Raw genomic sequence first — 21,510 nt, forward strand, 5'->3', positions numbered from 1 at the left:
AGAGAGAAAGGTTGGGTTACTCACAAAGGGAAGCCCATCAGACTCACAGCGGATTTCTTGGCAGAAACCCTACAACCCAGAAGAGAGTGGGGACCAATATTCAACATCCTTAAAGAAAAGAACTTTCAACCCAGAATATCATGTCTAGCCAAACTAAGCTTCCTAAGTGAATGAGAAATAAAATTCTTTACGGACAAGCAATTACTGAGAGATTTCATTGCCACCAGACCTGCCCTACAAGAGCTCCTGAAGGAAGCACTAAACACAGAAAAAAACATCCAGTACCAGCCACTGCAAAAATGAACCAAATGGTAAAGACCAATGATGCAATGAGGAAACTGCGTCAACCAATGGGCAAAACAACCAACCAGTAACAAAATGGCAGGATCAAATTTACACATAACAATATTAACGTTAAATGTAAATGGCCTAAATGCCCCAATCAAAAGACACAGGCTGGCAAACTGGGTAAAAAGTCAATGGTGTGCTGTACTCAGGAGACCCATCGCACATGCAAAGACACACATAGACTCAAAATAAAGTGACAGAAGAAGATCTACCAAGCAAATGGAGAGCAAAAAAAAAGCAGGGGTTGCAATTTTAGTCTCTGATAAAATGGACTTCAAACCAACAAAGATCAAAATAGACAAAGAAGGACACCACATAATGGTGAAAGGATCAATACAAAAAGAAGAGCTAACTATCCTAAATATATATGCACCCAATACAGGAGTGCCCAGATACATAAAGCAAGTTCTTAATGACCTACAGAGAGACTTAGACTTCCACACAATAATAGTGGGAGACTTTAACACTCCACTGTCAACATTAGACAGATCAACAAGGAAGAAAATTAACAAGGATATACAGGACTTCAACGCAGAACTGGAACAAGCAGATCTAATAGACATCTACAGAAATTTCCACCCCAAATCCACAGAATATACATTCTTCTCAGCACCGCATAGCACTTACTCTAAAATTGACCACATAATTGGAAGTAAATCACTTCTCAGCAAATGCAAAAAAATGGAAATCATAACAAATAGTCTTTCAGACCACAAGGCAATCAAATTAGAATTCAGAAACTAACTCAGAGCTGCACAGCTTCATGGAAACTGAACAACTGGCTCCTGAATGTCAACTGTATAAACAGTGAAATGAAGGCAGAAATAAAGATGTTTTTCAAAACCAACGAGAATGAAGACACAGTGTACCACAATCTCTGGGACACATTTAAAGCAGTATCTAGCAGGAAATTTATAGCAATAAATCCCCACGTGAGAAATGAGGAAAGATTGAAAATCGACACCCTATTGTCAAAATTGAAAGAGCTAGAGGAGCAAGATCAAAACAACTGAAAAGCTAGCAGAAGACAAGAAATAACTAAGATCAGAGCAGAAATGAAAGAGATAGAGATGCAAAAAAAAAACCCTTCAAAAAATCAATAAATCCATGATCTGGTTTTTTGAAAAGATTAGCAAAATAGACCGCTAACCAGATTAATAAAAAAGAAAAAAGAGAAGATTCAAATAGATGCAAAATAAATAAATAAATAAATAAATAAAGGGGATATCACCACCGATCCCACAGAAATACAAACTACCATCAGAAATTACTACAAACAACTCTATGCACATAAACCAGTAAATCTGGAAGAAATGGATAAATTCATGGACACTTGTACCCTACCAAAACTAAACCAGCAAGAAGTTGAAACCCTGAATAGACTTAACAAGGGCTGAAGTTGAGGCAGCAATTAACAGCCCACTAACCAAAAAAAGTCCAGGTCCAGATGGGTTCACAGCCGAATTCTACCAGGCATAAAGAAAAGGAGCTGGTACCAATGATTCTGAAACTATTCCAAACAATACAAAAAGAGGGAAACCTCTGCAACTCATTTTATGAGACCAACATCATCCTGATACCAAAACCCAGCAGAGGCTCAACAAGAAAAGCAAACTTCAGGCCAATCTCCATAATGATGAACATAGATGCAAAAATCTTCAATAAAACACTGGCAAACCAATTGCAACAGCACATCAAAAGGCTTATCCATCATGGTCAAATAGGCTTCATCCTGGGGATGCAAGACTGGTTCAACATGCGCAAGTCTATAGACATAATTCACCACATAAACAGAATCAAAGACAAAAACCACATGAGTATCTCAATAGATGCAGAGAAGGCCTTTGACAAAATTCAACATCCCTTTACACTAAAAACTCTCAATAAACTAGATATCAATGGAACCTATTACAAAATAATAAAAGCTATTTATGACAAACCTACTGCCAATATCATACTGAATGGGCAAAATCTGGAAGCATTTCCTTTGCAATCTGGCACTAGACAAGGATGCCCTTTCTTTCCACTCTTATTCAACATAGTATTGGAAGTTTTAGCCAGAGTAATAAGGCAAGAAAAAGAAACAAAGAGTATTCAGTTAGGAAAGGAGGAAGTCAAATTGTGTCTATTTATGGACGACATGATTGTATATTTAGAAGACCCAATAGCCCAAACTCCCCTTAAGCTGATAAGCAACTTCAGCAAAGTCTCCGGCTAAAAATCAATGTGCAGAAATTGCAAGCATTCCTATACACCAATAACAGAAAAACACAGAGCCAAATCATGAGCAATCTCCCATTCACAATTGCTGTAAGAAGAATAAAATGCCTAGGAATACAACTAACAAAGGAGGAAAAGGACCTCTTCGAGGAGAACTATAAACCATGGCTCAAGGAAATAAAACACAAACAGATGGAAAAACATTCCATGCTCATGGTTAGGAAGAATCAATATTGTGAAAACGGCCATACTGCCCAAAGTAATTTATAGATTTAACGCTATCCCCATCAAACTACCAATGACCTTCTTCACAGAACTGGAAAAAACAACTTTAAACTTCATACGGAACCAGAAAAGAGCCTGCATAGCCAAGACAATCCTAAGCAAAAAGAATAAAGCTGGCAGCATCACGCTGCCGTACTTCAAGCTATACTACAAGGCAACAGTAATCAAAATAGCATGGTACTGGTATCAAAACAGAGACATAGACCAATGAAACAGAACAGAATCCTCCAGAGCAACACCACACATCTACAACCATCTGATCTTTGACAAACCTGACAAAAACAAGTAATGGGGAAAGGATTCCCTGTTTAATAAATGGTGTTGGGAAAACTGGCTAGCCATGTGCAGAAAGCAGAAACTGGACCCCTTCCTGACACCTTACACTAAAATTAGCTCCAGATGGATTAAGGACTTAAACATAAGACCTAATACCATAAAAACCCTAGAAGAAAACCTAGTCAAAACCATTCAGGACACAGGCATAGGCAAGGACTTCATAATTAAAATCCCAAAAGTAGGGCCAAAAAAAACCCAAAATACACAAATGGGATCTAATCAAACTCCACAGCTTCTGCACAGCAAAAGAAACAGTCATTAGAGCAAGCCGGCAACCAAGAGAATGGGAAAAAATTTTTGCAGTCTACCCATCTGACAAAGGGCTAATATCCAGAATCTACAAAGAACTAAAACAGATTCACAAGAAAAAAACAAACAAATCCATCCAAAAGTGGACAAAAGATATGAACAGACACTTTTCAAAAGAAGACATATATGAAGCCAACAGACATATGAAAAAATGTTCATCATCACTGGTCATTAGAGAAATGCAAATCAAAACCATATTGAGATACCATCTCATGCCAGTTAGAATGGCGATCATTAAAAAATCTGGAGACAACAGATGCTGGAGAGGATGTGGAGAAATAGGAACACTTTTACACTGTTGGTGGGAGTGTAAATTAGTTCAACCATTGTGGAAGAGAATGTGGTGATTCCTCAAGGATCTAGAAATAGAAATTCCATTTGACCCAGCAATCCCATTACTGGGTTTATAACCAAAGGACTATAAATCATTCTATTATAAAGACACATGCACACATATGTTTATTACAGCACTGTTTACAAGAGCAAAGAACTGGAGCCAACCCAATGTCCATCAATGATAGACTGGACAAAGAAAATGTGGCACATATACACCATGGAATACTATGAAGCTATAAAAAAACAATGAGTTTGTGTCCTTTGTAGGGACATGGATGAACCTGAAACCATCATTCTCAGCAAACTGACACAAGAACGGAAAATCAAACATTGCATGTTCTCACTCGTAGGCGGGTGTTGAACAATGAGAACACTTGGACGCAAAGAGGGCAGCATCACACACTGAGGTCCATTGTGGGGGGCTGTGGAAGGGGTAGTGGGAGGGAGGGTGGGGGAAGGATAATGTGGGGAGAAATATCAGGTATAGGTGATGGGGGGATGGTGTCAACAAACCACCTTACCATGAATGTACCTGTGTGAGTCTTGCATGATCTGTACATACACCCCAGAATCTAAAGTACAACTAAAAAAAAAATACTTTACACTTAGATTGATCGGGAACATGCTCATCAAGTAATAACAGCATGCTTGCCATGCAAATTCAGCTTTAAGAACAGGCCAGGCGAGGTGGCTCACACCTGTAATCTCAGCACCTTGGGAGGTGGAGGCAGGCGGATCACGTGAGGTCAGGAGTTTAAGGCCAGCCTGACTGACATGGAAAAACCCTGTCTCTACTAAAAATACAAAACTAGTCGGGTGTGGTGGTGCACACCTGTAATCCCAGCTACTCAGGAGGCTGAGTCAGGAGAATCAGTTGAATCTGGGAGGTACACTCTGCAGAGAGCCACGATCATGCCACTGCACTCCAGCCTAGGTGACAGAGTGAGACTCCATCTCAAAAAAAAAAAAAAAAGAAAGAAAGAAAACCAAATACCACACGTTCTCACTTATAAGTGGGAGCTAAATAATGAGAACCCACGGTCACAAAGAGGCGAACCACAGACACTGGGGCCTACTTGAGGGAGGAGGGTGGGAAGAGGGAGAGGATCGAGAAAAACAACTATTGGGCACTATGCTGATCACATGGGTGATGAAATGGTCTGTACATCAACCCCTGTGACACTAGCTTGCCTGTAATTACAAACCTACATGTGTACCCCTGAACCTAAAATAACAGTTTAACAAAGAACAGTTCCTGTCTCCTCCCCATCTGATTCCTATACCTAAACCCAAACTATAGAAATCCTGGAGCAGCCACTTTCAACAAGGACTTTGGGTGTCAATAAAAAGGTCCTCCCTGCCATGCAAGGAGAGTTGACAGAAAAAAGGAAGTGGTTGTATCCAGCTCTGACTATCAAAGAATTAGAGTAGGTTACTCCCTTTCAGAAAGACATGGATGGCAACACCCATTCTGCCCTCAAAATTGCAAAGCTTATTGATTTGTGCCACTACACTGCTTCTTTGCAAACCAATATCATGAGGAAAGCAATACAAAAGACTTACATGGACTTCAAGGTCTAGTACCTCACAGGAGTCATGTACTCCTGAAAACAGAGGAGGCTTTTCAGCTCCTGAGAGCAGTTAAAACATACCTTTTGACTGAGAAATGATTAACTCTATATTGTCAGGGGAATTCTGGATCATTCTAACAGCCATGTTGAATGTGAAGCCCTCCAGACTGATGTGATTCAGGGCTAGTATCTGCCCTCCTGGAAAAATAAAATATTTCAATCATCTTTCAGAGGAAATAAAAAAAGAGTGGTTTCTTAAAAGAGTATCTCTCTCGTGATTTAAAAAGAAGATGTACCTGGTTTGATCGTTTTTGCTTTTTCTGCTGGTCCTCCAGGTATAATAGAAGATATAAAAATACCAGGGTCAGCTTGGCCTGAATACTCTCCCTCATTAATGACAAAACCTGTAATCCAAGATGATAGTCCATGATAAGACACTTAGTGATTTTGCTGTTCAAAGAGGTTAGGCTATTTCCCCGATATCATACAGCTACCAAGTGGCATTAGCTGATAGTTACAGCCAGGTCTTCTGATCCTCAAATGGAGGATCCTTTCTACTCTGCCATGATATTTGGAGAAAAGTGGATTGTTCTCCGTTAGTAAGCACAGCTACAGCTGGGAACACAAACCACCAATATGTACTGGATTTTGCTCCAGTATATAATGAGACATAGGAAAGAAATGACTTTTAATCAAGTACCTGTCTCCATACCTTGTTCCTTGTACAGTTTTAGGGTCTTAGAAGGTGGTCACTAGTAAGAGGTGAGAAAAATTGACTCTTCCTCTCCATCTCTGACTAGAGGAAAGTTGTTACGTGGTATTGGGGGAAATAATCTTTTTCTACATTGCGTTCAGATGCACCCTAAAAATGTATCAGGCCTAAAAGAAAAACTTTGAAACAAAAGTCTCGTTGCTCTTTAGGGACACTTAAAGGGATTAAAAAAAAAAAACAAACAAACAAACAAACAAAAAAAACAGAAGTGATTACTAGAAAAGGCAAACTGGGAGAGGAGGGGTAGGAATGGGGAGTAGACAAGTTGAAAGAGAAGACAGCACACATCTCCCCACTTTGCCCAGCGGTACAGACTGGGCCTCACCTGCAGGGATCCCTCTTACCAAAACCACGACGTGGGTCACGTTTCAGTGTCACATGCACGATTTCTCGGCCTGGTTCAGCTATAAAGCTCTTCCTCCTGTTATTCTGTGACCCTAGAGGTGAAATCAGAGTACCACGTTATGCTTTCCCCCCCAATTATTTGGGAGCTAATGCAAAAGGAGTGAACAGTATTTCACACACATGCACACACACATTCACACATCCCTGAAAATAAAAATAGCTCACATTTAATCTCCCAGCAGTGCTGGGAATCGACCTCTAAACACACACTCACATGAGCCTCTCTAGAGTGTCACCCAGTGTTGCTCAAGTTCCAGCCTAAAGAGCAGGGGCAAGAAGAGGGTGGGCTATGGTACTTGTTTTCTATATGACTTACAGTAGCTATTTTTTTCTGCATTGGTTTCGGGACAAGACAGAGGATGAGCAGAGATGTATTAAGACTTGCTGATAGTGAAAACAAAATGAAAGCTAAAACAGAGCTCAGACAGCAAAGCCTTCCCATCCCAAGCCTCAAATAACCAGGGGTGATGAGGTGCCAGAAGCCCAGCCTGTGTGCCCTGGGGTCTTCCCCTGGCTTGGATCATGGAGGAGCCCCAGACAGAGCCCTGAAGCTGTTCCTAGAGAGCTGGAGTCCTGGGGTGGGGCACTTCAGTGTGTGTCACAGTGTACTTGGGAAAATCCCCAAATGGTGACCCACCACTGCAATCCTTCTGCATCTCTCCCTCCCCACAGGACCTTGGTGGAAATTGGCAGACAGTTACTGGTAAAGAGTTGCCTGGAAGTTTTCCCAATTGATATGGTTTGGCTATGTCCCCACCCAAATCTCAACTTGAATTATATCTCCCAGAATTCCCACATATTATGGGAGGGATGCAGGGGGAGGTAATTGAATCATGGGGCCGGTCTTTCCCATGCTATTCTCGTGATGGTGAAGAAGTCTCATCAGATCTGATGAGTTTATCAGGGGCTTCTGCTTTTGTTTCTCCTTCATTTTCTCTTGCTGCCATCATCTAAAAAGGGCCTTTCACCTCCTATCACGATTCTGAGGCCTCCCCTGCCATGTGGAACTGTAAGTCCAATTAAATCTCTTTTTCTTCCCAGTCTTGGGTATGTCTTTATCAGCAGCATGAAAATGGACTAATATACTGATCCAACCCCCAGGCTTAATGCTTATTGAATGTCAGATCTCTTTGTCCTTACGTTCAATGGGGAACTGGCCAGGAGTATGCATGGCAGAAGGGACTGCCGTCTACTCTGTGTATGTTTTTTGGTGAATACTGGGAGGCGATGTGCTGGCCGGCATGAAGAAGCATATCTACAGTGAATGATGCCTTTTTCTGAACATGCCCTCCATAGCAGGTATTGTTCCTTCTGAACAAGAGTGGTGGGGTTGTCTTCACCGGAGCTAACACATTTCAGATCCACATACCCAGCCAAAGGTGAATGTCTCTTCCCAACCACGTGCCGTTTAAAAACAATTCAAGAAACAAAAAGATTGCAAACATTGCGTGGGAAGCAAAATGAAGTGGTGGTGAAAAACTCTAAGCAAGCCTCCTGTGTAGGGTTTCCTCTATCCCAGACCTGGCTGTGGCCTGGTCCGTACCTGCTTGCATGCTCTGAACAAGTGGCCCAGAGAGAGATTCCCAGGGTGTTGGCTTCTGAATCACACAGGCACTCTTCAGCTGCTCCCGGCCAGTGCAGGAGCTATGGGGAAAAGACAATGAGGTTAGATAAGGTGGCTCAAGGGGGCATTTCTGAGTATGGCTTGTGGCCTGTGGAGGGCAGACTGGCCTTGTCCAGTCATCCAGCAGCTCCTCAGAGCTGATCTAGTTATCAGGAGGGCACTGGGAAGAATGGCTCTAGGATCTTTATGTCTCAGAGGGGGCATTGAGCTTCATATGAGCTTCCTGCTATGTGAAGGATATGCAGCCCTGCAAAACCTCCATGTTTTCAACCATAAAATAAGAATAATATTCCTACTTCTCAGGCTGTAATGGAGCCGAAATGAGATAGTAAGCGTCAAACACCAGCACTCTTAGTGGTTGTTGATGTTTTGTTGTTTGCTCCTGTTTTCAGCTGAAGGCCTTCAGCAGGGCCAGGCACACTCCACACCCCACCTACCATGTGCTCGAGGGCTTCACACGGTCACTGACCTGCTTGATCATTGTACACGCTTGTGTTGGGTGCTGCCTGATCATACCACACTGTGAATAAGAAGCATTCATGCAGGCATTCAGCTGGCCCTGACGGAATGTGCCGCATGCTAGTAAATAAAGAATGTACTAGGGACTAGCAGAATAATGAGTCGAGGGAGACGTTGCCCCAGCCCCAGGGTCACTCTGCACAGAGAGAAGCGACATTCAGAGGTGAGCAAAGTCTAGAGTGAGAGAGAACAACTGATGTAAAGCTGTGGGTCTCAGAGCCCTGGAAAAAGTCAGCTCTGGGCCCCTTGGATGGCCAAACTTCTGAGCAGATTCAGCTTCCCTGGTTACCCAGACTGACCCCACCCCTCCGAGCCCCACAGCCATCCTACAGTTTTAAGCAACTGGACCATGGCAGGGGATGCTGGCATGGACAGTTTCCCAGGAACCCTCCCCCTGTAGCCTTGGAGCTGTGACAGCAGGAGCTCTCTGCGGGGAGCTTGGCACTGTGCAAAGAGGCTGCAGCCAGATAGGCAAGAACAGGAGCAGCGGTAGGGCAGAAGGCTAGCGGTGTGGCGAGGTACAGCACAGTGTAGCTTTGGAGGCTAGCGACAGATGAGGCCTCACTCTGACTTGGCTCCTGTTCGTGCTTGCCTTGCAGCACGGTTGACCCACGTGACTGAGAACCCCAGGTGTCAGGCCTGGGCTCCAAGGCGCTGAGCATAAGGGTGGGCCCCGTCCTCTGGGAGTCCCCAGCCTGCTGTGGGATGTGGGCAGATGCTTTTCATGACCCTTAGAGCCAGTCAAGGTGCCCAGGGAGAGGCAGCGACAGGGTGCTCATGTGCTTAAAGGATGGCAAAATCCCCAGAGTCTGAGAGGAGCCGAGAGGAGCAATGAGGCTGAGGTGGCCTTCTGGCAGCCATTAGGGAAAAGGAAGGGCTTTTCCAGGCCCGGATTTCTATGACCTATGTAATCTGGGCCACACATGCAACCCTTTACTGCTTAAAAGCCAATCACTGTCAGTAACAAAAGGACGAAATGTGATCACTCATCCGAGGAAGCTCTTAGTGGTCAGTCACATTCATAGACCAGAAGGAGGGCGGCAGCTGCCCAGGGCTGAGGTGGGTGGAATGGGAGTCGTGTGGAATGGGGGCAGTTTCAGTTTGGGAAGACGGACAGAGCTCTGGGGATGGACTTCGGTGATGGTAGCACAACATCGTGAATGAACTGTGTGCTACCAAACTGGACACTTACAAGTGGTTAGGATGGTAGATGATATATTATGTGTATTTTACCACAATTTAAAAACATTTTTAAATGCAAACTTTAAAAAAATCCATTTACTGAAAGCTTCCCCTGCCAGCTTCAGAGCTAAGGATGCACCAGGCACATTGATGTTCTGGAGAAGTTCCATGTTTAACAGCACAGACACAAGCATGTGGGGGTCAGGGTGGAGGGGACAGAGGCCACTGCCCTAACTGGAGCCAGGGACATGGAGGAGCCACACCTTTGCCTGAGGCAGTGGGGAAAGGTTTCAGAGAAGCAGTGAAGTGAAGTCAGAGGCCAGCTTCCAGGGGTGGGAGGGCAGCCAGGAACCGTACCTCAGGGCAGGCAGCCACTGGCATCTCCGTTCCAAGAGGTGCTGTGTAAATTGCTAGTCAGGAATGCCACTGGCGAGGGGGTCCTGCCTCCACATGTCAGCCTTCCCTCCTGTGGTCACATGCCCAGGTTCAGGCCAGCGGCTTGACCTGCTCCTTCCCACACAGACCCCATGTAAGCCACCTCTCCGCCAGCCTGTGAGCTCAAGAGGTAGGGGAGGCATCTGTCCTGCTCACTGCCAAATCCTCCACACCTGGCCCAGGGCTGGCACACAGTAGGTGCTCAATCCATTTTTCTAGTAAGAAGGCTAAGGAGGCCCGTGTTCATGGTGTTCCTCCACTTCCTCTCACGGGGACCAGATCCTACTCATCAGTCAAGGTCTTATGTCACACTCCCCACACAGCCCTCCCCGCTGCCCTTGTTTGGAAATGGCGGCACTGTTCATGGAGCCTCACACTGTGTTTGAGACCAGCATCAGGGCAGTCACCACAGACGAGCCCACATTGAGCTTTTATAACATGGTTTAACTCCCACAGCCACCAAGTAGAGAGGCACGACTATTACCACCACTGAACCAAAGAGGAAACTGAGGCCCAAGGTGCTGAATAACTTCCTTGAGGTCACACAGCACTAGACAGGGGGCAGGTATTGGTGAATGAAATCAATCCATGATGCAGGGATTGATCCAGAACCCTGGCAGAAGGGGCCCTCGGCAAAGTGGCTTCTGTACCATGACAGAAACGCTAAATGTCTCATCTGCATCCCGGTCACAACCCTTGGCTCACCACAGACTTCAACTGCAGCTGTCAGGGGCGGTTCCACGGAAGCTCAGGCTCAGCTCATGCTGAGAGCATCCTAGCTCACGTGTGGCCCTCTTTCTGCTCTAGAGATTCTTGTCAATCTTGGGAGTCATCTCCTCCACCCCCAATATTCCCACCTTATCCAAAAGCGTGGGAGAGTCCGTGCCTCCCATCCTTCAACCAAAGGGAAGAGGGAGCCAGTACATGGTGTTCGCCTCCTGTCCTGCAGTTCTCAGAGGCTTCCTGCATACTTCTGTGGAGCTGAGCCCTGGTTGCCTTCAGCAGCTACCTGGTGACTCCCACCCCTGTGAGCACTTTGCTTGCTTCGCCAGCTCACTCCCCCACTCACTCCTTCCTGGCATCGCCTCCACAAAAACATACCCAGACCCAAACCATTGTCTCAAGCTGTGCTTCTTGAGGGTGGGGTGGGGGGAGTCTTCCAAGAACTCAAAAGCCTAGTAATTAGGTTTTCCTTTTCAAACAAGCGTTATGAGTAACTTCTGATGTGCTATTAAGGGTCATGAAAATTTGGTATTTGTAAACTAATATTAGAGTTGTGCTGGATTTTACAGAGGGCCTAATTCAGCTTTCTATCAAGAAGGCCAGCTACCACGCAACACTGAAAAGCCCCTACTGTGTGTGACCACTGTTCAGTCGCTGGAAGGGCCACGGACCTCAGGAAGGATGCTTTGCAGGCAACACATCCTCAAGATGGCCTTGAGCCAGTCATGGCTTCTTCGGCCTTTTAAACGATGAAGTGCGATAAGGTGCCATTAGTTTGGGTGACAGATGAAAGCTGCCACAAGTTCTTGGACACTCCTGCCTCAAGAAGTGGAGTCTATTTCTGCTCCCTTTGAATCTGTGCTGACCTGTGATTACTTTAACCAAGGGTACAGCAGAAGTGACACAATGCTAGCTTCGGATCTAGACTTGAAGAGAACTGGCAGCTTCTTTTTGGGCTCTTGGAGCCCCCCCGCCATGCAGAACCTTGCTGAAGATCCCACACGGAGAGGGGTCAAGACTACCCATGGAGGGAGAGGGGCTTCGTGAGCACTGCATCCCAACCATCCTCACCAAGGAACCAGCCTGTGAGCAAAGTCATCTTGGATCCTCTAGACAAGTTCAGCATCTGTTGGATCCCTGTCAACACCACATGAAGCAGAAGAATCCCACAGCTAAGTCCTTCCTGAATTTCTAATCCGGCTCATTGTGAAATGGAATAGCACAATGGTCATTGTTTTAAGACACTATGCTTTGGGGTCAGTTGTTGCACAGCAATAGATGCTCCAAACAGTTTTGCTTCACCACTTTGATTTAGCTTGTGGTGCACAGCAGTGCACATTTGGATCACCAGAATTGGGGGCAATAATTTTCTAAGCATTACTTTAAGATGATAGTTATGGATATAGACACAGGTATAGATAATATAGAGATACATATAGATTTTCAGTTCAGATGAATCATCCTTACCTACTTCCTGAAGTAGCTGGAAAACTCATTCCAAAAAATGGCTCCTTCATTGGTCATATGCTGCCTGGGAGTCTGTGCTATTTCTATAAGTTGCAGTGTAAATGTAATCCAAGTCCTAAGCTATTTTTACATTTATGAATTGTTTTGTCATGTGAAGTTGCATTTATAAGCTCATTATTTTTACATACAAATTTAAATTATAAGCAACCCATCAGTAGGAAAGGTAGCATGGTGTAGAGGGTAGGAGTCTGACTCTAGGGCCAGCTGCATGTGTTCAGATCCTAACTCCTAGATTTCCTCTCTGTGATGTGATGAGAACAACAGAAATACTTAACAGAGCTGTAAGACTTACATTAGTTTACGTGCACACATGCTCAGAACAGCACCTGGCTGGCGATAAGGCCAAATGGGCTTATTGCAACTTATTTATTTGTCATCTCCAATTTCATATTATCATCTAGTTCTTTCTTCATCAAAAGACGGGAGCATGATAGAAGGAGGAACGGGATGTTTGCCCTAGAGTGTTTAACATAGACTTACCCCACAGCTGGCCTTCTGTAAATCTCTGTGGAATTGGTTGACAGTTACCCAATAAACATATACTTTTCTTAGACATCTAACATCGGTTAAACAATTTCTGCAGTACAGATCACTGCAGAGCCTCAACCACATGGTGGTTTGGGCCCAGAGAACAAATGTATCACACCCACCTGCGCCCAATGCCTTCTGCTCCAGCCTCCTTGCTGGTGTCCACGTTGAAGTTATCCAGTGATGTACTCAGCAAGCCTCCTGCAGCATCCCGAAGCCTGGATGTGAACAACTCATTTTCCGAGCATGATAATCTCTGAATCCAAATCAGAGGTTTAGACTGGGCCTGGTGTGCAGGATTCAAATTGGCCATTTGCACAAACTTATCATGGTCTAAATTTGGGGAGAAAAAGATAGACATACACACACACACACACACACACACACACACACACACACAAGAATGATGCTGGATCTGTTGCTCTGGTGGTTGTAACATATCACTGGGTCCCCACTCTCCTCCTCCTTTTTTTTTCTGCCACTATTTTGTCTCCTGCGATAATCCCTGGGAATGCAAGTTCTCCTCATTAGCACTTGCTAATGAAAGATACCTCAGAAACAGAAAAAGGAAGAGACAAGATGCTCTCTCTCCCCCTGAAGCTGACAGGACTCAGAGCCAAGGAGCCTGTTTAAATGGGTGCTAACCCTAGAGCATTTGCAGGCATGTCAGGCTCCCACAGAGCCTGCTGTGAAATCGGCTGCCCCATCCCCTTCTGCTTTCTGCTTTTACAGATCTGTCCTCCCAAACATTCTAACAAATGTCCTTCCAAATCTCCTGGGATCCCAAGATTAGGCTCTGCTCTGCGGAGTATAACCTTTAATCTCTACAGAGCTTAGTTTGCCCTGGTAATCATATTTAGTGCAAGGTCCTATTTCCTGAAATATAATAGGAGACGTGTTGGGTCCCTCCAGCTTTGACACTTCCCTTTGTCCTTTCATGCAGAAATGTTTAATAAAGAACTTTGATGAAGTCTTGAACTTAAGACCATAGATATGAGTAATTCTCCACTTCACTATTCATGTTGTTCATTAAAAAAAAAATGGGATTTAAAAAATAGAGCTTTCAAGTTAATGAGGCTTTACATAAAGCCAAGTTAGTATTTTAGGAAAGGAAAATGATGACTACATTCTGACCATCTGTGCCTTGTTAAAACCAAGAAGGAAAGAATGGTCAGACACATGGTAGTGGTGTGGCTCCCGGTTTCTCTGTGTGTGTGCGTGTGTGTGTGTGTGCACATGTACTTCTAGGGCCTGGTGAAGTGCTTCCACTTCCAGGATATCCAGGGGCATATATTTCTTTAAACAGACCTCCCTCTCTTTCCTACAATGGTGTCTGGTTCCTTTCCAGGGCTGTGCTCACTGAAAAAGCCAGCGTTTAAAAAAATACTTTGTGAGAATTTTCTGCAAGCGTGAGGCATTATGGTACCATCACTCACATACAGTAGGCAAAAAGCAATGAAAGAATATAAGTAAATTAAATGTGACCTGCAGCTTTTGCACAAATTGCAGAATATCTTACCCCAGAGCTTGGCCTTGTTCACAAACAGCAACAACAGTAGTAATGGCAACACCAACCACTAATATTTGCTGAATGCTTATTATGTGCCAGGCATGGCAGGAAACACGTTATCTGCATGGTCTCATTTAATCCTCACAATAACCCTATGGGTTAGATATTATTAGACTCAATTTATAGATCATGAAACTTGGGGCTAAGAGAGTGTTAATAATTTGCTCATTGTCCTAAAGCCGGTAAGTGGTAGGGCAGCTTCATACTCAAATCTGCAGACTCCACAGTCCACGCTGGAAAATGGTTATGCTGAGGACACAGAAACAGTGACAGCAGCAGGGGAGATTGACCTGAGACACGCCCAGCCTTCTGTCCACCAGGGCCCAAAGGCATAGTGACCTTAGACTTGGCTACGATGGATATTAATAACCACGGGGGGATATTCTAGGCAGAGTCAGTGGAGGTAGGGTCTCAGCTCAGAGAGGTTTAGCGGGTTTGAAGCACGACTGCACAGAGACTGTGATTACAGGAAGGAGCAATTCCTTAGAGGCAGAGGACTCACAGAAGTTAGCAGAGGAGAGAGAGCTCAAGGGCCTGTGAGATGCTGGAAAGCACCTGGAGCCTGAGGACGAAGCTCGGTTAGCAGGAGAGGGGCCGCTTAGTGAGGTCAGGAAATGAGACCCTGGGTGTCAAGCACTCAGCCTCAGGGACTCAGACTGCAGCTGTGGGCTGGCAGGGCTGCTGATGAGTGCCAGTGTCATTGCCAGTCCTCACTTTCATGGGGCTGACTGGGTGGACAAACAGTGGAGGGGGGATTTGTTGGAAGGTGGGAGAGAAAAAAGTAGACAGTCTTTCAAGAATGGAAGAAAGCATTGCCAAGAATGTCCCAAAGCCACTGGCGATTCGAGGACAGTGGATGGTTTCTATTCCCTGCTATTGGTGACTTGTAGCATAATTGTGGAAATAAGACTGAATCCATCTGCATGTCAAGGGCTAAAGTCCTAGTCAGTTGCAAAGGCACATGATACACTCAGAGCCAAGGGCCACGAGGAAGAGACTCAGGACAAGATTCTGGGCAGCTCACTGCAAATCTGCTGTCTTACAGCCTTCTTGTGGAAGTGCTGAGACCATCCCTGCAGCCCCCAGGCCATCCACAAGAAAGAGCTAAGCAAAGGCCCATGGGCCCCACTCTGCAGGGCTGACAGATCCTGCCGGATTTAGTCGTGAAATTATGCATTTGTAAAAGCTCAGTGATCTATCTTTCTCCCCAGGGAACCAAATATAACTATAAAGTAATATGCTCATTGAGACAATTCACAGAAGAATGACTAAGAAGCACTTGGAAAATGCTCAACTGCTCAAGAATCAAAGGACTGCAAAATAAAGCCAGTGAGAAATCACTTTTACCTATAAAATGAACAAAGATAAATATGATGATATCTATCCCAGCAAGGATGCAACAAAACAGGTAGGACAATATTGGCCTCGAAAATGGCACTCAGGAAAACAGCAGTCACCTTAAAAATGCCCTGCACTGGTACCCAACAATTACACTCTGAAAGCTAGCTACAAGAAATAGATATAAAATATAGAAAAATATTTCTTCCAATAATATTTATCATAGTATTTGTAATACTGAAAAACAAAAAGCGAACTAAATATCAAAAATGGGAAGGGTTTAGTAAATGATTGTAATTCCCCATAAATCATCCATTCATTCATCCAAAAGCATGTATTAACCACTTGCCATCTGACATACCTCTGTTCTGTGCTGGAGCTGCTCTTGTGGAACTCCCAGTCCACTGCCGACTACAGGCAGACATACCCACAAATAAAAACGGCAGAACAGTACAGGTGAGAAGACAGAGGTCTGCACAGAGAGTGAGTGGTACATCCACCTAGGAAGAGCCACCTGGGGGCAGTCAATCAGGAAAGCCTTCAAGGAGGACGCTACCTTAAATTTATTTACAGAGAATTGGACTTATCTTGGTGGTCTGAGCCAGGAAGGGGTTGGGAACAGCGCTGTAGGCAGAGGCCATGCTGAGCACAAAGGCCCTGGAAGCTGAGCCTTCCTGGTGTGCTGAACAGTCCGCAAGCTGGCATGTAAACAGCCAGTGAGCAGAGAGGAAGGGTCAAGGCAAGGCATATGGCAGGGTTGGGATCAGAGTGGGAAGAGCCTGCCATGCCATTCTAGAAGAAGAAGTTTGAGCTTGTCCCCACAGACCGCAGAGAGCCGTTAACAAGTTTTCAGTACAGAACATGATTGGATTGGTCCTTTTGAAAGGTCACTCTGCAGGCTGAGAAGGACAAAATTATGCTGGACACGAGATGTACACTTGAAGGATACGAGATGTGTTGGGTTTCCCCTGCTTCGACATCTCTCTCTCTGTTTTGGGGACAGGTGGGCTGGGAAGAGAGGGTGCACGCCCAGACACTCCCAGTTTCCTGTAGGGAGGCTGGGTGGACCCACCCGAACAAAAAAAATATCATGGCAATGCGAGTTGTGTGAGAGGAAGAGATCAATTGTGGATGCCCTGAGCTTGAGGGATGTGTGGGACTGTCAGCTAGAGGCAGCCAGTTCTCAGCTGCATGTAGTCACTGAAAATCGTGTCTGCAGAGAGAGTTTCTAAAATGAAGAAATATTTTAAAAAGCAAGGAAAGTTTTACTAAACTCATCCTTTCAACACAAATAAATGTTAGATTCCTGAAAACTCCTGAGATGGTAAAATGTGCAATTTGAGAAAACAGCCTATTACAAGTCAAATATGCCCGAAAGGACTAATTTTACAAGTGAGCTCATGGAGTCTTTACAAATATTTTACAGTCACTGAAATCAGGCAATAAAAGCAATATTGATGGTGTTTCACACACTGTTCTTAGCAATAGCAGGCAAGTCAGGTATAACTAATTTACATTTGTCACCTCTGGCTCCCTGGAAATATCCTGGAACCACCAGCCTGTGGTTTCAATGAAATGTTTATATGTTCATCTGGTTCTGCTGCAAGTAATAAAATAAGCTACCATTATTTTCTGCGTTTGGTTCTGAATCTCAAAGTTCAGCAATTTTCGTTCCCAGTTGACCCCAACTCCTGTGCCAGCCCCAGGACCCAATGGCACAGCTCCCATATGAATTGGCTGGCACTGAACCAAGCCCCCATGAACAGGAGCCACCATTACTACTCTCACACTGAGCACAGAATGCAGACATTGAGCTAGAAATGTTAGACGCACCATCCCACTCGAGCACAGCGCAAATCTACGTGATAGCCTGTGGGCGCCAATGAGGACACTCCAGTTCCAAAAGGGGAAGTGAGCTGCCTGAAGTCACATGGCTAGAACGTGGTGCTCCCTTGAGTCTACTGGGCTCCACAGGCCACATTCCAAGTCAGTGTTTCCAAAGTGTATATGTATAGCCAAACCACCTGGATTCTTTTTAAAAGGCAGATTTGGATTCAGATGGTCTGGGGTGGGGCCTGAGATTTGGCATCCTGTGCAAGCTCCTAGATGACATGCATGCTCCAGGTCCAGGGACCATGCTCTGAACATGAAGGGTGCTAATCACTATATTATACTGCTCCCTTTTATGACCAAAGAAGAACTAACGCTTAGAGATTGACAGCAGCTGTGGTAAAGCCAGTGCGCAAAACCAAGTCTCTCTAGCACTGAAGTCCATGCTTTGGCTGGTTATGAAAGGCCATGGTACAGGCACTGGGCCCCAACAGCCACAGGTTCAGACCTCGGCTAGACCCACCACCAAGCAGCTAGCACATTACTTAACTTCTCCAAGCCTCAGTTTGCTCCTCCCCATAATGCTAGTACCTGCCTCATGGGGCTACTTAACAAGGGAAGTTTGAGTAAACAGTAAATCATGAACATAAGGGAGATAATTAGTGTAAGTACTTAGCATAATGCCAAGAAAAAGTAAATAGCTCCATAGCACTTCGTAAATGCTCAATAAATATTAACTAGCCTTATGTGATGTGTGCCTCATTTTAACCAATAGTCTCATTCTTAGTTTTATCAATAATACATGTTCATTGTTGTAAGTTTAACAAATATCAAAAATGGTAATGCAGAGAAAATAGTCATGATCACTTGCCTAACTCCCAAAAGTAATAACAAGTAACATTTTGGTGCAGTTCATTTCTGTATTCTTTCTTATAACACTTTAATATTAACAAAATTAGTGTTGTGTATCTATCTATAACTATGCTATTCAAAACAGTAGGCACATGTAGCCATTTAAATTTATCTGGATGAAAATGAAATTACATTGAAAATTTAATCCCTCATTCTTTTTGCCACCTTTCAAGTACTCAATAGTGTGAACAAATGTGAACTTGAAAGAGCCAATCCCTCAAGATGAATTCTGAGCGGCTAGCTGGGCCCAAATTTAAAGTAGATTGCTTTCGCTATTCAGGCTCTTTTTAGGTCCCATGTGAATTTTAGAATAGCCTTTTTCTAATTTGGTGAAGAATGACATTGGTACTTTGATAGGAATACCATTGAATCTGTAAATCGCTTTGGGCAGTATGGCCATTTTTGCGATATTGATTCTTCCAATCCATAAGCATAGAATAGTTTTCCATTTATTTGTGTCATCTCTGATTTCTTTCAGCAGTGTTTTGTAGTTCTCCTTGCAGAAATTATTCACTTTCCTTGTTAGCTGTATCCCTTGGCATTTCATTTTCTTTGTGGCTATTGTTTAAATGGGATTGTGTTCTTGATTTCACTCTCAGCCTGAGATGTTGTTGGTATATAGAGATCAGATTTTTGTACATTGATTTTGTATCCAGCAACATGGATGGAGCTGGAAGCCATAATCCTAAGCAAATTCGTGCAGGAATGGAAAATCAAATACCGCGTGTTCTTCCTTATAAGCAGGAGCTAAGCATTGATCATACATAGACATAAATATGGGAACAATAGACACTGGACTACTAGAGGGTGGAGGAATGTGAGGTGGGTTGTAAAACTACCTATCAGATACCATGCTGACTACCAAGGTGACAGGATCCAGACTCCAAACCTCAGCATCACGTGATATTCCCATGTACAAATCTGCACATGTACCCCTTGTATCTAAAATAAAAGTTGAAATTTGTTTTAAAAAAATGAGATCAGGCCAAAAAAAAAATCCTACTATACAAGGTACCTTAAATTTTTAAGATATGGTCCTGGTAAAATAAGGGTATTTACATTATTTGCTTAGCAAAGATCTGCCAATTTACCAAAAGTAGGAGAATGTGATGAGTTACATTTCTCACTGTAATTGCTAAGCAGCAGGAAATAGCCTCCCGATTGGTACAGGTGTTCCCACGGTTGTTTAATAGGATATTCCTTGTTATTCTTCTTGATAGGTAATCTTCAACTGTGCTGCATTCAGATTATCATGCTGTCCACCTGATCTTTAGATTATGTGTACTGCAGAGACATGTTAGTGTTTTACCTTGCAAGGATTCTAATCTAAACACAAATTACAAACTCTGCCTCTTCAGTAATCTGGCCTTGCTATGAATTTAATACCAAACTCTGAATTAAGGGTGATACAGCAGATGGCTGCAGCCGTTAACGGCAACGGCCATGGTGCAGCATCACACCACTTCCTGTTCCTGGGCACACAGGAAGTCCTTTCCAGTTGTCTTGGGGGTCGTGTAACTATGTTCTGTTAATGAAATGCAGATGGAAGGAATATGAGTCACTTTGGCGTCTGACTCTTAAAATGTCTTGTGCAATTTTGCGGCTCTCGCTTTCCTTTCTGGAGTAATTGTTCTAGATAATGGAGCTCTCTGTGGAAGCAGGTGAGACCCCAATTCACTGGAGGAGAGATGCAAAACAGCAAACAGCCAAACTAAGAAGCGCCTGAGAAGCAAACCTTTGATATACTAAGCCATAGAAATGTCAAGGTTTGTTACCTTTTGTCCAAAATTGCTTTATGTTTCATAAGTAAGTAAAACCTAAAACCTAAAAAATAAAAATAAATAAAATAAAGCCAAGCGGCCATTTGCTGACTAGGGTACTATGAGGTCCCTGAATACCCACCCTTCTGTTTAACTTCGGGACTCAGAACTCACCTGAACCAACCAGTCAGAGCTCACCTGCCTCCTGAAATGAGGGTTCAGCTGTATCAACCAGTCAGAACATCACTGCATCAACAAATCCAAACTATGCAACTTTGACTCCCTCATTTGCATAAATGAACTTGATTGGGAACCTGGGTGGGAACGCTCTCTATAAAACCCAAGCCCTCTCTTTGTTCTCTAGAAAACATCTTTGTTTTATACCAAAGGTTATGTCTTCCAGGTTTGCAGGCTGACTGGAATAAATTTTCTTTCCTTCAAATTCCTTTTCAGAGAATTTATGTTCACAATAGATCTGTGTTGCTAGTGACTCCCACACTAACAGGGCAGATATTTCCATCATTGAAGAAAGTGTCATTGGACAGTGCTAGATACAGTCTTTTAACTTCCTTTTCCTCACTTAGCACCATAATATGTACAGTTTCACATATCATCATTGTCCAAAAACTAATTTTACTGTCTAAATTATATAAATGTTCTTGGTTTATCTAGTCTTCTATGTTTGGATACTTAGATTGCTTTGAAGTGGTCACTATCATAAGTGACACCCTCGTAGATATCCATGAGCAGCAACTTTTGTGTACCTCTATATTGATTATCTTAGGATAAATATCTATCTGCAAGTAAAATTAAGGGGCCAAGAGGACACGTACTTTTTAAGGCTTTTGATGTATATTTCAAATTGCCCTCTGACAAGATCATATCGATTTACCCTCCCAGTGTTATTTTATTTTAGTTCTTGCCAACATGAGAAAATAAAACTGTATCTCATTTTTATTGTATTTCTGTCATTATTAGAG

General features: G+C 43.7%; 1 protein-coding gene across 8 annotated transcripts in view; it reads right to left on the minus strand.

The window, feature by feature from the left end:
- The window catches only part of FRMPD2 (FERM and PDZ domain containing 2), a 125,163-nt gene that overhangs the window by 30,500 nt on the left and 73,153 nt on the right, over positions 1 to 21,510 (minus strand). For all 8 annotated transcript variants that reach the window (XM_017504652.2, XM_037729966.1, XM_037729971.1 and 5 more), the window contains 5 exons: positions 13,243 to 13,453; positions 8,126 to 8,226; positions 6,522 to 6,614; positions 5,702 to 5,809; positions 5,487 to 5,603 (listed from right to left, as the gene is read on the minus strand). In XM_017504652.2, the coding sequence (XP_017360141.1) occupies positions 5,487 to 5,603; positions 5,702 to 5,809; positions 6,522 to 6,614; positions 8,126 to 8,226; positions 13,243 to 13,453 (630 nt within the window). The remainder of the gene's footprint in view (positions 1 to 5,486; positions 5,604 to 5,701; positions 5,810 to 6,521; positions 6,615 to 8,125; positions 8,227 to 13,242; positions 13,454 to 21,510) is intronic.

This window comes from Cebus imitator, unplaced genomic scaffold (genome assembly GCF_001604975.1).
Source record: "Cebus imitator isolate Cc_AM_T3 unplaced genomic scaffold, Cebus_imitator-1.0 Scaffold326, whole genome shotgun sequence".
NCBI classification, from domain to species: domain Eukaryota; kingdom Metazoa; phylum Chordata; class Mammalia; order Primates; family Cebidae; genus Cebus; species Cebus imitator.